This window comes from Chanodichthys erythropterus, chromosome 20 (assembly GCF_024489055.1).
Source record: "Chanodichthys erythropterus isolate Z2021 chromosome 20, ASM2448905v1, whole genome shotgun sequence".
NCBI lineage: Eukaryota > Metazoa > Chordata > Actinopteri > Cypriniformes > Xenocyprididae > Chanodichthys > Chanodichthys erythropterus.
In genome coordinates this window covers 24,806,160-24,822,527 of record NC_090240.1, presented here as the reverse complement: position 1 = coordinate 24,822,527, position 16,368 = coordinate 24,806,160, and the positions used below count along the sequence as shown (strand labels likewise).

General features: G+C 41.0%; 1 protein-coding gene across 8 annotated transcripts in view; it reads left to right on the top strand.

Annotated features, from left to right (window-relative positions):
- rerea (arginine-glutamic acid dipeptide (RE) repeats a) overlaps positions 1–13,937 on the top strand; it is a 167,621-nt gene extending 153,684 nt beyond the window's left edge. For 6 of the 8 annotated variants that reach the window (XM_067372436.1, XM_067372437.1, XM_067372434.1 and 3 more), the window contains 11 exons: positions 3,866–4,028; positions 4,354–4,446; positions 5,420–5,619; positions 5,723–5,884; positions 5,981–6,094; positions 6,861–8,245; positions 9,241–9,463; positions 9,569–10,277; positions 12,208–12,378; positions 12,478–12,658; positions 12,758–13,937. In XM_067372436.1, the coding sequence (XP_067228537.1) occupies positions 3,866–4,028; positions 4,354–4,446; positions 5,420–5,619; positions 5,723–5,884; positions 5,981–6,094; positions 6,861–8,245; positions 9,241–9,463; positions 9,569–10,277; positions 12,208–12,378; positions 12,478–12,658; positions 12,758–12,791 (3,435 nt within the window). In that variant the 3' untranslated portion in view covers positions 12,792–13,937. The remainder of the gene's footprint in view (positions 1–3,865; positions 4,029–4,353; positions 4,447–5,419; positions 5,620–5,722; positions 5,885–5,980; positions 6,095–6,860; positions 8,246–9,240; positions 9,464–9,568; positions 10,278–12,207; positions 12,379–12,477; positions 12,659–12,757) is intronic. The other 2 variants (XM_067372439.1, XM_067372441.1) reach the window with 1 other exon arrangement.
- Positions 13,938–16,368: the final 2,431 nt, after the last annotated feature.

Genomic DNA, 16,368 nt, shown 5'->3' with positions numbered 1-16,368 from the left:
TGGCTCACTGTCAAAGCAGGGGCCTTTTGTGGCTTCGTCACAAATCTGCCAGGAAAAACAGAAACCATCTGTTCAAGTCCAGGCCTGAGTGTGGATGAGTGTATAAATACAGGAGTTTAGGCCTCACACCCATCCTACACACAGACACACACATGACCAGAAGGTCCAGATACGGTTTCTCCCGAATGGTCCCCTGCATTGAAAAAGAAGTGTAATCTGTTGGAAATTACAGTCTGTGCACGCATGCTCCCACATCAGCGGCTTTCTCGAGGTGAAATCAGAGTGGAAAAGCATTTCTCTGTGCCGTGATAGGAGGTAAGCCCCTTCCTTGTCAGATAATCCACCCTCCAGAAAAATTCTGCAGATGGAAGCATTCTGAAATGTCTCATAATTCCAAGCTTACGTTGTCAGTATCTCTCGCTCCCTGGCACACACTCTTCTCTTCTGCTTAGAGATTCAGGGCTAATGGAGGAAATTCCACATACACAAAATAGCTTTACGCATTTATCCTGACTCTGGGGGGGGACAAGCTATTCGGGAAAATGAATGTATTTTATGCTATTTTTACCACAAATAATATTAAAAATGCTATAGACCCCTTAAAGAGAGCGTTCACCCAAAAATGAAAATTGGCATCATTTAATCTCCCTCACATTGTAACAAATTTGTATGATATTTTGAAGAATGTTTCAACCATTTTTGTCAAAACAATGAAAGTCCATGGGGTCCAAACAATGCGCACATTAACTTCAAATGTACGAAAACAAAATCATCTTTTTTGTTTCACATATTTTGTTACACAGGTGTGGAATGACATGGAGGCTGATTTTTTTTTATTTTTTGGGTGAACAATTCTTAAATTTTTTTTATAAGTGGTGGTTTGCTTTTCCTTGGCATGTTTTGTACCTTAGTGTATAAAGAATACAAGGAAATGCTTAAATTTGACATTTTGATGCTCACTACAGAGAGCTGAGAGAAATCTCACTTTTGCTTCCAACAAACCTACCTTGACACACAAGTCCTGGCTTTGTTATTCAAGCTGTCAGTCTTAGCACTTGACACTAACTCACTATGTGCATCCAGCTTCACAGACCTCCACTGCAAACAGAAACTCACAGAAGACATTTCCTCCCCCAGATGTCATCTTTTATTATGCTTCTCAGTAGGACATCTCCCTATATGAAATACTAAATAGCTTCTTTGCCCGTCTACATTTTTGTGCTGCACCTTGGGAAATATTGCAATGTTTTTTGCTGTGTGGTGAACAAACCAGCAACGTCTTGTCAGAAAGAATGGGCAGCGCTGAAATGGGTGAGGGATGAGAGATAAACCCAGAGCCGTGACTTGGCACGTCCCCTCCATGCTTCTAATCAAATCATATTTCCTCTTCCATCTCCTCTCCTCCAGCTTGAAAGGGGTTTTTTCTATAGCTCTCCATCGTACAGTTATCACCCGAGGAAATTTGTCATCATCACAGATGATCCTCTCAAAACATTTCATCACTCTTTTCATCCTCGTTTCCCCCACTCCTCTACATATTGCTCCTGCAGATTGCATTAAACATTGCTGTGTTATCTTCGCCTGTGGTTGTCAGCTCTTTCCCAACCTTGACACCTGTCTTGATAGCCTATGGACTAAATTACTTTTGAATGACCACGGCGATTCCTTTCACAGTGTTATTACACTGAACCAGAGCAATTTTTTTTTTTCGTCTGCCTTCCTCTAGGATGTTTAAGAGCTATAAAGTGCTCTGGCAAAATTGTTGAGGGCTAAAATGACCTTTTCTTTTTATCTTCTGTAGCATTAAGTTGAGGTTTCATGCTTCAAAGCTCACATCAAATAGAGGGAGGGAAAATAAAAAGCAAGGGGCAACCATGAAGAAGGGGAGGGGGATGCGGTGCCGAACAGTCATTAGGCTGTGAAGAAAGCCAGCCCGCTGTCCTGCTGAACAGTTTTGATCTGCACATTTCAATTAAATTTCACATCAGGAAGCCTGCCATCCTTTGGCCTGCACCTGCGCCCTGACCGACCCCGCCAAAAAGCCTTTTGCGCTCAGACGCGGGCCCGGGCCTTTCGCCATTGCACGTTCCACTCATCATATTGGATAAATAACCCACATGAGCTGGGCTGGGATACTTTTAAGTTGAGCTTGTCAGCCTTGTGTTTCTCATTTGGCAAGCATTTATACCACCCGCAAGTAATTGATGTAATTGTGATAATTGATATTCCTCATACGTGTGTCCATTGGGTCGCTCAAAGATGAGCTACTCTGAGTCTGATGCATGTGGAAACGTTTTGTGAACTTTTCTCTACTGCTCAATGTGCTTTTTTCAGTCCTTCAACTGTGATTTCTGCATTTTTCACATTTTGTTTTTTTCCAATGGCATATTCAGATTACACAATCGTTTTAAAGACTAGAAAGTGGATTTTAATTTGAAACACCAAAGCCTTTTTTTTCTTTTTTTTTTTAATGGGAAATGATAGGGTTTAAAGGAAATTATGATGTACCTTGATTACTTTTGGGAAAAGGGGCAGTCAAAGCATAAGAACATGCAAGTATGAGACTTGTGTGTTTGCCCATGCAGGCCAGCCTCGGTTTTATAGCCTTTCCATCAGACTGCAGCTTTTTTTTGTGTGTGTGATTTATGTAAATGTAATTCATATACTCAAGTGCATGCATCCGAAGCAAATCTATATGGTTCAGTAAAATTCACTCAAGCAATAAAATAGCCTATGAATAGTCTGATAGGATTCAAAGTACATGTTTTTCCGCTTGCTGCCAAGAATAGTTTGAAGTGTTTGCCGTAAAGCTGTAAATGTGTTGGGGAGAGCAGCATTTTAATGACCAATTTATGTCAAGAAGAACAGCCGAAGCAAAGAGGGAAAGCAATCAATACGCATTAAAGACACCCAAGCCCTATTCAGCCTGAGTTTAACAGACCCTGTCAGACCCTATGTCTGTCCTCTTCACTCATTCCTGCAACATTAACACATTAAAGCATGTTAAAAGCTCAGCCGTTGACACGCAAGCCACTCCAATGCAATGTCTTGAAATGAATATCCAAAATCAGCCAAAAGAAAGAAACTGAAAGGTACAAGAGAGAAACAAGAGGAACTACCACAGGAAAAATGCTTAATTGCTTCTCCACTAGACAACGGTTTCAGGGCATGTGTATTATTTTGAATGTGTCCGGAAAGCGACAGTTAATTTGCGTAGGCTGCCTCAGCAAAGCGTCTTCTGATCCATGATTGCATGTGTTAATGTTTCAGTAGGGTATTGATTTCCTGGCTGGCTTTTGTGCTCGGGATTTATATGCCTTACTCCCTGGCAAGCGCACCCTCTGAATGTTTGATTAAAGTTCAATTGACTCTTCTAGCGCAGGGGCTTGGAGCCATTTCACTCCCTATTTGTAGCGCCAAAGCTCTCCCTGACATGTTCCTTTGTTTCCATTCAAACGCCTGCCACCCAGGCAGCCACCAATGTACTGATCCTAATATCCCAGCATTCAGCGAGCTTCACTGCCTAATCCTGGGACAGACACGGCCACAGCACAACAAGCCGGCCTGCTGGCAAACCCGGCATGGATTCTTTGTCTAGGACTCTATCCCTTCTCCCTTCCTGTCTATCTGTTATCAAAACTAAACTAATTTCATCAACCAACTCCTGATGTTTTTCAGTGCAGCTGCCTTATCAGTTTGACATTTGATGTCTTTTCATTTGCTTATCAAGCCATATTCATATCCAACAGATCAACAGTATTTTGTGTGTAGTAGTTGAAGAGTTTCTTTGTTCAGTTTTATACACTGAGACTGTCTAAAAACAGCTGGCTCATGTGATTTTGTTTTTGTGTTTTCGGTCTCACAGGGGGAGCTGATCACCTTTTACTATTATTGGAAGAAGACCCCAGAGGCTGCTAGTTGCAGAGCCCACCGCAGGCACCGCAGACAACCCGTCTTCCGCCGGATCAAGACCCGCACCGCCTCCACCCCCGTCAACACTCCTTCCCGCCCACCTTCCAGCGAGTTCTGTAAGTGCAATCTGCCTCTCTTCCCCCTAGAGACAGAGAACAGACTCTTGTCACAGCTAAACATGACATCCCTAAAACTCCCAGGACTAATATGGATTTCAGAGCACAGATCCCCCTCTGTGATTCTTCAAAGTAAACAGCTGAAATCTCATATCCGATAAGAGACAGAACAGGGAGGTATCGCTCTAATTATGTGTACTATCCTTGTCTCCTAAAAGACCCACTGATAGTGCATTAAGTGTAGCAGGCCTCCATTTTTGTCTTAAACATCATTTGACAACTACAGTCTCAAATCTTTATTAACCAGAATGTATCTCTTTTCTAGTGGACTTGAGTTCAGCCAGTGAAGATGACTTTGACAGTGAAGACAGCGAGCAGGAACTGAAGGGCTACGCCTGCCGCCACTGTTTCACTACCAGTGAGTGCTTAATTTATTATCAAATTAAGTAATAGCACATCATAATAATCTTATATTCAGACCAACAGCATGACTGCAATTGTTATGCTGCTATATGCAGCACTTAAACAAGTTAATGATTAACTTGCATTTTAGAATGGAAACAGAATGTTTTTCTACATTTTATTTGTTTTTATATATATTTTTCTTATATTTCTACATTAATTTATTTTATTTTATTTTTATTAAATTAAGCAATATCACACCATGCTGATATTCAGACCAACAGGATGACTGTGAGTGTGATACTGCTTTCAACAGTTCAATAAACAAGAAGTTATTCAATCATTTACATTTATACACTTAAAAATATCATTATTATGCATTTATTGTTTACAGTATTTATCTTTTGTCACAAAGTTTATTCGACGTTTGTCATTTTAAGTTCTTGCCATTAAGATAAAGTTTGGTGCTAGGAATGCTGCTTGTCCAATCAAATTAGAGGCCTGGCACTAACTCTTGTATAATTTTGTCCAAATTTTTTCTAATTTGCCAAGTGTCTAACAGTGTGACAAACAACAAACAATGAGTTTTCCCAAGGTTAAGTGTTGGAAGTATTAACCTAATAGAGTGATACCATGAGACAGGTGAAAACTCTGGGAGTTCTCCCTTCAGAAGACTTCAATAATCCCCTCTGCAGGCCTGTAATTACTCTCAGTTTGGTGCTCGGCCCTGTCTTTCATCTGGCAGACGGACATCAGAGTGTGTCATTTCTAATTTGATCCAATCTGACAGTTACTCATTTGTTTTTTGCCTCATTGAATCCTCTGACCTGTTGGATGCAGTTGGCATTCATATCGCATTCACATCTGATACGAAAACAACAACTTTGACCTTAGCATGTCCATGAGGTGTTTGGCTAGCCTTAGAGTACTTCCTGTTAGTGTAATGTTTAATAAGCAGAGCTCAGCTGAACTTAAATTTGTGTTTACAGCCTCCAAGGACTGGCACCACGGGGGTCGCGAGAACATCCTGCTGTGCACCGACTGCCGGATCCATTTTAAGAAGTACGGCGAACTACCTCCCATTGAGAAGCCTGTAGACCCGCCACCGTTTATGTTCAAACCTGTCAAAGAGGAAGACGATGGACTCAGTGGGAAGCATAGCATGAGGACTCGACGGAACCGCGGCTCAGTAAGACTCCTAACTTTGCTACCTTTTAGCACCATTTTAACTACATTTAACACATGGCTAATAACACTAAAACACACATCAAATATTTTGTTGTTTGGTTCAGATGTCAACGCTACGAAGTGGCCGCAAGAAGCAAACCGCCAGTCCAGATGGCAGAGCCTCACCAACCAATGAGGATCTGCGCTCCAGCGGGCGCACCTCACCCAGTGCAGCCAGCACCTCCAGCACTGACAGCAAGACTGACTCGATGAAGAAACCCAGCAAGGTACGACCCATGTGCACAGACTTTTGCATCAAAGTCACACTGAGCATCACAGGAATTTGTTTTCAGAGGAAATATGTTTTCTTTTTGACAAAACAGAAGACGAAGGAAGAGGCGCCATCGCCTATGAAGAGTGCCAAACGTCAGAGAGAGAAAGGAGCCTCGGACACAGAGGAGTCCGAGAGGGCAAGCGCCAAGAAATCTAAAACGCAGGTGAGTGAACTCCTACTAAACAAGCATCTCAATACATCTCAAAGAGAAAATGAAGATAGTTTCTACATTTTTAGTCTGTAGAAAAGGAAGTTTTAGAAATATCTTTAAGACTGGAAAAAGTATACATTTTTGTTATTTATATGCTTACATTTTTACAGTCTAGTCTAAAATGCCGGTAAGTGAAATTCTAGTAAACAAGCATCCTATTTAGGAAAAGTTATTTGTATATCTCTCAAAAAGAATAGAAAGTATAGCTCTAAACAGAAACATCTTAGTTTTTCTTTTTTTCTTTTAAGCTGTGCTTTATAATTCATGCTGCTGTAGTAAAGATGGCAGTTTGAGTACTGCAAAAGATCTGTGATAATATGGCTAAATTATTGTTAGCATGGAAATGTGGGATGTGTTTGAAAGAAAAATGATCAACTAGATGTTTTCTTGGAAGAAGAGTTCTCCATTAATCCAAAAGACATTAATAAACTTGTACGAAAGTTCACTGAAGGGTTCATGGCAGCTCTATTTAACCCAGTGTCCAGTGAGGACACCAGATTTTAGGGTTGTATTTATTTTGGCCATTACCTATGGTAACAATGTGATTGCACATTAGAGTGAGTTCATATCCTTTAAATGTCATTAGTTCACATTACAACTCAATGACTGTGATATGCAAAGGTTGTTCTTGATAGTGACTGCACCCATTATTCGTCATCAGTAAACGTCTGTATGGCCAAGTTTATTGACCTTTCCTCCTTCCTTCCATCTCCCGCAGGAACTTCGGCCGGACTCGCCCTCAGAGTGTGAAGGAGAGGGAGAGGGTGAGAGCTCGGACGGTCGCAGTGTGAATGACGAGGGCAGCAGCGATCCCAAGGATATTGACCAGGACAACCGCAGCTCTTCTCCCAGCATCCCCAGCCCACGCGACAACGAGAGCGACTCGGACTCCTCGGCGCAGCAGCAGATCCTCCAGGGTCAGCACCCTCCGGTCATCCAGTGCCAGACAGGGGCTTTACCCCCGGCTCCTCCTTCCGCAGCGGCAGCCTCCACACCACCCACCTCAGGCACACCTTCGCTGTCATCCCAACCGTCCCCCTCCATCCCCCCTACCTCCATGCCTCCTCAGCAGACACCGCCAGCAGGTCCGCTGTCTCTCATCCAGTCAGGTGCGCAGAGGCTGCCCTCACCGCATTCCCCACTGCAGGGCATGACTCAGCCTCCTCCAACTTCTCAGACTGGCCCACAGTCCCTGCAGCCTCCACTACACGGCCCAATGCTGCCCATGGGCCACCCTCTGCAGGCGGGGCCATCACACATGCCTCACCCTCATGCTTTACCTGCTCAGTCCTTCCCTATTGGTCAGTCTCAGGTCCCCCCTTCACCTCTCTCGGGCCAGTCCCAAGCTGCCTCCCTGTCTCAACAACAGCGACCTCACACCCCTCCATCCCAGTCGCAGTCCTCCTCACAGAGCGGCAGCCAGCCTCCCAGAGAGCAGCCTCTCCCACCAGCACCATTGCCTATGCCCCACATCAAACCTCCACCTACCACCCCTATCCCACAAATGCCAAACCCTCAGTCACACAAGCATCCCAGCCACCCCCCATTCCCACAGATGCCTTCCAACCTGCCCCCACCACCCGCCTTGAAGCCCCTCAGCTCCCTATCCACACATCACCCTCCCTCCGCCCATCCGCCGCCCCTTCAGCTCATGTCTCAAAACCAGCAGCTACAGCCTCCCCCAGTGCAACCTCCAGTACTCACCCAGTCCCAAAACCTTCCGGCGACAGGAAGTCAAGCGCCCCCGCCGGCTCCTCCGCTCCCTTCCTCTTCCTCTGCTTCACACTCGGCGCCTTCTCAGCCACCCTTCCCTCCTCATTCTTTCATGCCAGGCAGCTCGCCCGTCCTATCACCCTCTACCGTTCCTTCTTCTGTGGCGAACTCAATGGCTATGCTGCAGCAGCCACCCTCCTCCATATCCATGCCCCTGCCTGCAACAGTCAGTGCGCCTTGCCCGGGACCCTCCACTGTGCCACCTGTACAGATTAAAGAAGAGCCACTGGATGAGGCAGAGGAGCCAGAGAGTCCTCCACCACCACAGAGGAGCCCTTCACCTCCACCCACCATCGTCAACACTCCCAGTCACGCCAGCCAGTCTGCACGGTACATAACAACAATTCTATTGATGGAAAAAAAAGAAGTAGTAGTTAAGTGTCTGATATGGTAATGTGCCTTAGCCCAATAAGAAGTACTGGTACTTGGGTAGAAACCTATACATAGGAGCCTGTTAAAATGCTAGTTTTAAAGAAAAACATCGGATGGACTTTAGAATAACAACAGTAAAAACATGAATTAATGTTATAATATATTTAAAAAAAAATAACAAAATAAATTATTATTATTAAAAACAGCAATTTTAGTAAATAAAATTCTATTTTATTACATTTGTTAGAATGGGATATCTTGTCATGTTTTAATAATAATAAGTGTAGTAAATAATACATATATTTTTTTTATTCAAATGGTATATTAATCAATATTTGTGTTATAATAAAATGAGCAAAATCATTAAAAAACAATAATCATTTGACATTTCATTAATATAAATAAAATATTTTAGTGCATTTATTAAAATGTAATAAAATATTATTTAATTAAAAGTTAAGTTAAAAGGTTTAAAAGTTACATGAAATGGTACTATCAGTGTAGCGTCCTAAGTAAACCTGCTTCAGCTCCTCTGCAGTCATCAAGCGTGGACAGGGCACAGATTAATGACTGCATCATAGCGATGAAAGCCTCCATCAGATCATGAGCGTGTCTTTGTAGAGCTGCTGCGGCCTTGTCTTACACTTACTTGCAGTGAATAGCAATAAGCTCACTAATGCACAGAGAGAGCAGCTCATTACGACACTGGCGATTAAAAAGATTGAGTGGCTCTAGTATGGTATAAACGATAGAACATGCCACATGATATTTATTTGTCACAAAGTGATTGCATTTCTTTTAAACTGGCTGCAAAATCAGCCTGTGGAAATATTTCTGCACTTCAACAGCTTATATCTGTCACGAATGGAGAAAGGTTTCACACAGCAAAATGCCACTGACTGTGGTAACTTTAAAAGATTATTCATATTCTTTTCATCCATCCTTTTTAATAGGTTCTATAAGCATCTGGACAGAGGTTACAACACATGTGCCAGAACAGACTTCTACTTCACACCACTGGCCTCATCGAAACTGGCAAAAAAGCGAGAGGAGGCGCTGGAGAAAGCCAAGAGAGAAGCAGAACAGAAAGCAAGAGAAGAAAAAGAAAAGGAGAGGGAACGAGAAAAAGAAAGAGAACGGGAACGGGAGAGAGAGAAAGAGGCTGAGAGAGCTGCTGTAAGTTTTGGTTTAATGTTCTAGATATTATTTGTTTCTGGTAATTTCTGCACAAATTGTTCATTATTGATTTCTTGCTTCTAAATATCTGCTTTGTTTTTACAGAAAGCTTCCAGTTCTTCTCATGAGGGTCGCATGGGTGAACCCCCGATGGCGGGATCGGCTCATATGCGGACCTCTTTTGATCCACCACCCACCACCATCGCCACCGTGCCCCCTTACATCGGCCCTGACACACCTGCCCTGCGCACGCTCAGCGAATACGCTCGACCCCACGTCATGTCCCCCACCAACCGCAACCATCCCTTCTTCGTTTCACTCAACCCCACAGACCCACTCCTGGCCTACCACATGCCCGGTCTGTACAACGCAGACCCCGGCATGCGTGAGCGTGAGCTGCGGGAGCGAGAGATACGGGAGAGGGAGATCCGGGAGAGGGAGCTGAGAATGGAGAGGATGAAGCCAGGCTTTGAGGTCAAACCTCCAGAATTGGACAGTCTGCATCCTTCCGCCAACCCCATGGAGCACTTTGCACGGCACGGGCCTATTGGTCTCCCACCCATGGCTGGCCCTCATCCGTTTGCCTCCTTCCACCCGGGCCTGAATCCACTGGAGCGGGAACGGCTGGCGCTGGCTGGGCCACAGCTACGTCCTGAGATGTCCTACCCTGAGAGGCTACATGTTGAGAGGATGGCTTCTGTAGCAAACGACCCCATTGCACGGCTGCAGATGTTCAATGTGACGCCACACCACCATCAGCACTCGCACATCCATTCACACCTACACCTGCACCAACAGGACCCTCTGCATCAAGGTGAGAGACCATTCACAATACTGTTGTGTGCTGGATAGTTGTCTTAGGCCCACATGGAATCTGCGTGCACAGATCTCATTCATAAACTTCTATACATCTCTTGTGTGTTTATGAAGTATGATTTGATTGTATTTAATGTTCTAGCCAATGTTCTAGTCCAGAAAATGTGAAAATTGTCCACAGATTCCATCTGGGCTATATTTAGAAAGAAATGGCATGACATAATTTTTATGTTTTAAAAAAAAAAAAAAAAAAAAATGAGGATGTTGTGTTTGATGTTAAAATTCTGGATAATTATTTTTGTGTTATGACCAATAACTGATAAATGGATGATTTAATATAATATTTTGTCTCTTTCAATTGTTTTAAATTTGACTTTATAACTTTATAATTCACATTATGAAAACTGTATATTCATTTTGAGATTTTCTTAAGATTATATTTATTTAACTGTCTTATGAATTATGATTTTATATAGAATAGCGATGCATTGATATTAAAATTCTGGCCAATAGTTATAAGCCGATGATTAGTTTTATATTGCAGTTAACCGATGAATAGCCGATATTAAAATTCTATAATACTTTGTCAAATTAAATTAAAAATAAAATACAAAAAACATTTTTTTAGGCATCACAACATTGTAATATTGTAGCCAAAAATATTGATATTTCGCTATGTATCAATACTGAAATATCTGAAACGGTTCCAATACTCCTTTTCTGCAGTATCATTACACCGATACTAGCTGCGTGTTCTTGTTTTCTCTTCTTACCGACGGTGAATTGACACGCACCCGCCGCCTCTCTCTCACTCGTCCCACAGGCTTCGTGCTTATGCCAAAAGCATGTGTACTACAGATTTATATAAGTGGCACTCTCTTGAAGCCACCTCTCAAACAGCTCAAAAGAGCACCAAATTGAGCTCTTTTTCATGGCTTATTGCGCTTAAACGGTCTAATACATACAAAATTATCAAAATGCCCATCTTGCTGGGTATTCGGGTAAATACAGTCTGTTTTGGAACATAATTAGTTGAGAGAAAACACATGTTGTGTAATGGTATATTGGATCCATCCACACGCTGTTAAAGGGTTAGTTCAGCCAAAAATGAAAATTGTCATTAATTACTCACCCTTGTGCTGTTAAGATCTTCGTTCATCTTTGGAACACAAGTGAAGATATTTTAATGAAATCTGAGAGCGTTTTGTCCCTCCATAGAGATCCAACAATCACTTTCAAGGTCCATTAAGTTAGGACAGACATTATTAAAGCACTCCATGTGACTCCAGTGGTTTAACCTACTTTGTTTGCTCAAAAAAAATAAACATAATTTACCACTTTATTTATGAAAATATTGATCTGCGGTGCGCATTCATGAGAGCTTCACGACGCATGTGTGTTGTGTTCAGACTCGCACGCCAACTCAACGCGCAAGTGTTCACGAGAGCACAACACGTGTTTTGAATTCACGCGAGAGCCAACATTGTTGTGTGAATGCTTTGGATAATATTATTTTGTAAATAAAATGGTAAATAGTTTTTTTTTTTTTTTGTTTTGCGCAAAGCACTTGTGTTGCTTCATAAAATTGGTTAATTACCCAAATTTAAAAAGAAATTGAGATAAATGATCTGTGAATCATGTAGTGACACTACACTACAATATACAGTATGAACAATAGATAGTCATTTTAAGATTAGCTAAAGATTACATTTAACTTATTAAATCATCAGTGTTTAAGCGGTAGATCTAAGAATTAGTAAATTAGCATGTGCAAATAAATGTAACATATCATGCATCCCTGCTATTAAATATTATTATTTTTTGCTTGTCATTTATGCATGATGTTAATTTCATGTCAGTAGGAAGTATGTGTGTTTGTGTATTATATTGACTATGTACCATTACAAAAAGCTGCTGACACGGAGAAGGTGGTGGTGAATGTCTTGTGTGTCCCCCAGGTTCTGGGGCACATCCGCTCGTAGACCCACTGGCCGGCGGACCACACCTCGCCCGGTTCCCCTACCCACCTGGAGCCATCCCCAACCCCCTGCTCGGACAGCCCCCGCATGAACATGAGATGCTCCGGCACCCTATGTTCGGTAAGACACACACACACACACACACACACAAGCAGCATCTCAATCTTTCCAGCTCTTTGTCCAAGCATTACCTAATGAATCTTGCTGTTTAATCCCTAGGCGCTCCATATCCCAGAGATCTCCCAGGTGGGCTACCACCACCAATGTCAGCGGCACACCAGCTGCAGGCCATGCATGCACAGTCTGCAGAGCTACAGAGACTGGCCATGGAGCAGCAGTGGTTACACAGTCATCACCACATGCACGGAGGCCCACTGCCAGGACAGGAGGACTATTACAGGTCAGTCCCCCAAACTAGAAAGTATTTTTCTAGAAAAGTGCATCTGTGCTTCAAACATCCGTGATAATACCATATGTGTCTCTTCTCGCTATATTTCAGCCGGTTGAAGAAGGAAAGCGACAAACAGCTGTGATCAGCCGAGGGCTCCCAGAGGATCAGCAGGACACAGGAGGTCACAGCAGAACAGTCACGCACGGGAACTCGCGTGTTCTAGGAACGTTCTCAGTTCGGCGAAGTGACGAGGATCGTCTGAGGAAACTTCTTTCTGTTGTCAGCTTTCTTCACTATTCCGGACTTTTTTTAAGACATTGACTTTTTCGGGGGGTTATATATCGTTCAAGTAGTGACAGCGTCCTCAAGACTGATTGTGACTTTCCTGCATGAACATACTCTGAGAAGCTTCCCTGACGTCTTTTGTAGGTGCTAGAAAACCAGATACTTTGTCACTGTGCTAATTGGGGGGAAAACAGAGGAACAGACCAGTCGGGCCATTATATCTGAAAAGTGCTATCTTAAATTCAATGTTTATTTTAATACATTGTAGGAGGTTTTCATAATGTTAAGAAAAGCTGCAGCATGGCATTTTTTGAGTCTGTAAATAGTATATAAATATATATATATATATATACATATATAATTATTGCTATTATCATAATAATTATTATTAGGTGTGGATTCCTAACAGAAACGTTAGACCTCCGATATAATAATTTTCTGAAGTGTCATCCCTTGTTTCAGAGGGGAAGGAGATGGCACGGTCAGAGCAGGTAACCATGTCAGATGGTTCGGTCCATGTAAACGGGGTTTGCTGGGTAGAATGGTACCGGATTTTAATCCAAACACCTCTAGAGGTCAAAGCTCAGATGACGCTTTTTTATTTTTGTTCGTTTGTTTGATTTGTTCCATATATCGACAGTCAATGACAAACACTCATGACATCATGACCATATTTTTAATTTCATTGCTGAACTCAAACTCAAAACACTTGAAGGAGGAGGTGCGATGCCTCGTGAGTATTGGGGCAAGTAGCCCATTTGGAAAGAAGAATATTGCACTGATTAACCTCAGTTTTTCTTTTTAAACTGTAATTGGCTTTCCTATGGCTTCTTAAGTGTGAGTGCATTTTGAAAGCCGTTCGCTCTGTTTTGTGTGTACCAAAGTTGAACGGCATTCAGTTTTGCAACTGGGTTCATATCTCAGCTAGTTCCTCAGTGCTTAGAGATTGCGAAACGTTTTTTTTAAGTAACAATATGACATCTTGATGCACATTTTTTTACTTTTAGATTTACGTATTGTCAAAGGGTGCTGGGAAAGATAGCAATGCCCCCCCCCCCCCCCCCCTCCCGGTTTGTCTCCTGAAGTCCTCTTATGAGCTTCTCGCACAGTCAGTTTCCCGACCTACTGTACAGATTCATAAAACCATTCTCACTGTGAAGCCAGGGGGAAGATGGTGGCAGAGACGACGTCGAGCTTGGATCGTGTACCTGTGTGTGCATGAGTTCACAGTAGTGGAAGACGATGACTGTGCTTGAGCTTCTCTCTGCATTCCTGACACTGCATTACCTATGATGCATGATGCCTCTTTATTTGCTCTCCATCATGTTGAGGCTGTTTGATAGCAATCATTGACTGTTACATGCAGTATTTTTGTTCGTTTTGTTTGTTTGTTTTTCCCACATCCATCAGAATTAATGTTCAATATTTGAAATGACAAATGCTAAAAATTCATTTTTACCTCTGGTGAGATTGTGTATGGGCCTTTTTTGAGCTAAAAGTTCAAAGTACAGTAAAAGCTCAGAGTACTGTTTTTAATTCTCCCCTTTTGTTTTTAAAAAAGCCATCGTGCATCCTTTGAAGAGTATGCATAGAAGCCAGTTTTTAGCAGTATATGCCCAAAGCTGAACACTTTCTGTAATTGGACTGTCATGTATCTTTTATTCTGTCTCAGATGTATACAGCATTTTACTTTTGTTTTAAGCATTTTCTCCTTTTGTCCCTCTTTTGTGTCTTAAACCTTTGATGTTGAGTGTTGTCAATGGTTTAGCTTCTTGTTTCAAAGCGGCAATAGCAGAATGTACATTCTGACTGCTAAGATTTATATATACTGGTATCTTGAAGCTTATTGTATATATTAGTAGTCGCAATGGGATGACACAGTGTAAACAAAAAGTAGAGATAATTAAGGCAGATTGTGAGTCCTGTGTTCTCCCCATTTGAGTATTTTGTAATTTTTTTGACAAATTTGTGGAATTAAAATAAAACTAAGTTACACCACATGGAAACTTGATTCCTAGTCAATATCACCTTTTGTTATGACATGGCAAAAGTAAATGTTCATGCTGACAAAAATTCTGGGTTAAAGTGTTTGTTTTCTCTTTTCCAAGTGCATTCCGAACTACTAAAAATGGGGCTGATTGATTTATACAAGTGACCATAAAAATGTAGTCTCATAGTAAGTGTGTTGGGTCGACCATATCAGTGCAAGCAGTTCTAAAGTAATACTGTTTCATCATCATTTTACAAGCACAATCATTCTGGGAAATGAGCTCATAAAGTGAATTCTGAGAATGGGTCCCCAAGTAACAATAAATGGCAGACCAAAAATGGTTTCTAATCCACAAGAATTCAGTCACCAAGCACTAACAACAATTGAATATTTACAATACAAACTAAAACAAAATCGGAACATTACTCTGTGTGGTCATTCTTGTCTCATTTTTTTCTTTCCTCAGTCTATAAACAGCTTAAATTAATTTTCACTAAACCAAAGAAATTCTCATTTTGCACATGCAGGTACAAAAAAAATGTATACGCTTTCCAGGTGCTGATTTCACAAGATGTATGTCGTAAGTAAAGTTAGGGTTGAGTGCATATGTGGATTTTATCTCAGCTGTAATTTAATACAATTATAGGGTTATTTAGATGGTCACTCTTGCTTGCATTTTTCATAAACTGAGGACATTAAATATCTAAATAAATTTTTATTATAATGTTTGGTTATGTTCCCTTACACAGTCTTTCTAGAATGCAGGCAGACGTATTAGAAGTATTAATTTTAAATTTAACAAACCAGTTTAAATTTAATAATTTGAAAAAAAAAATATATATATATATAGAAAAACATGCATTATATTTAACGGAAAAAATAAGAATATACACAGTAATAATTATATTTATAATTATGTATATGTATAAAACATATTACATTTATTAATATATTTATGCATGTTGGAATATATAAACAGTCCATATTTCATTAAATATATATATATAAAATGTATTACATTATGGAATTAAATATGCAATATGAATAAAAATGAAATATGTACTGTATATATTCTGATTTTTAAATATGAATTCATATTTGTAAATATATTAATACATTTATTTATACATTTATTTACAGTTTGGCCTCCTCTCTCTCTATATATATCTATCTATCTATACATATATATATATATATACAGCTATGGAAAAAATTAAGAGACCACTTAACATTGATTTCTGAACTTGGAGTGGTCTCAATTTTTTCCATGGCTGTATATGTTTCACTTTTTGAATGGAATTTATATATTATATTCATTCATTACACACAGACTGATATATTTCAAATGTGTATTTCTTTTAATTTTGATGATTATAACTGATAACTAATTATCTCAGAAAATTAGAATATTGTGAAAAGGTTCAATATTGAAGACACCTGGTGC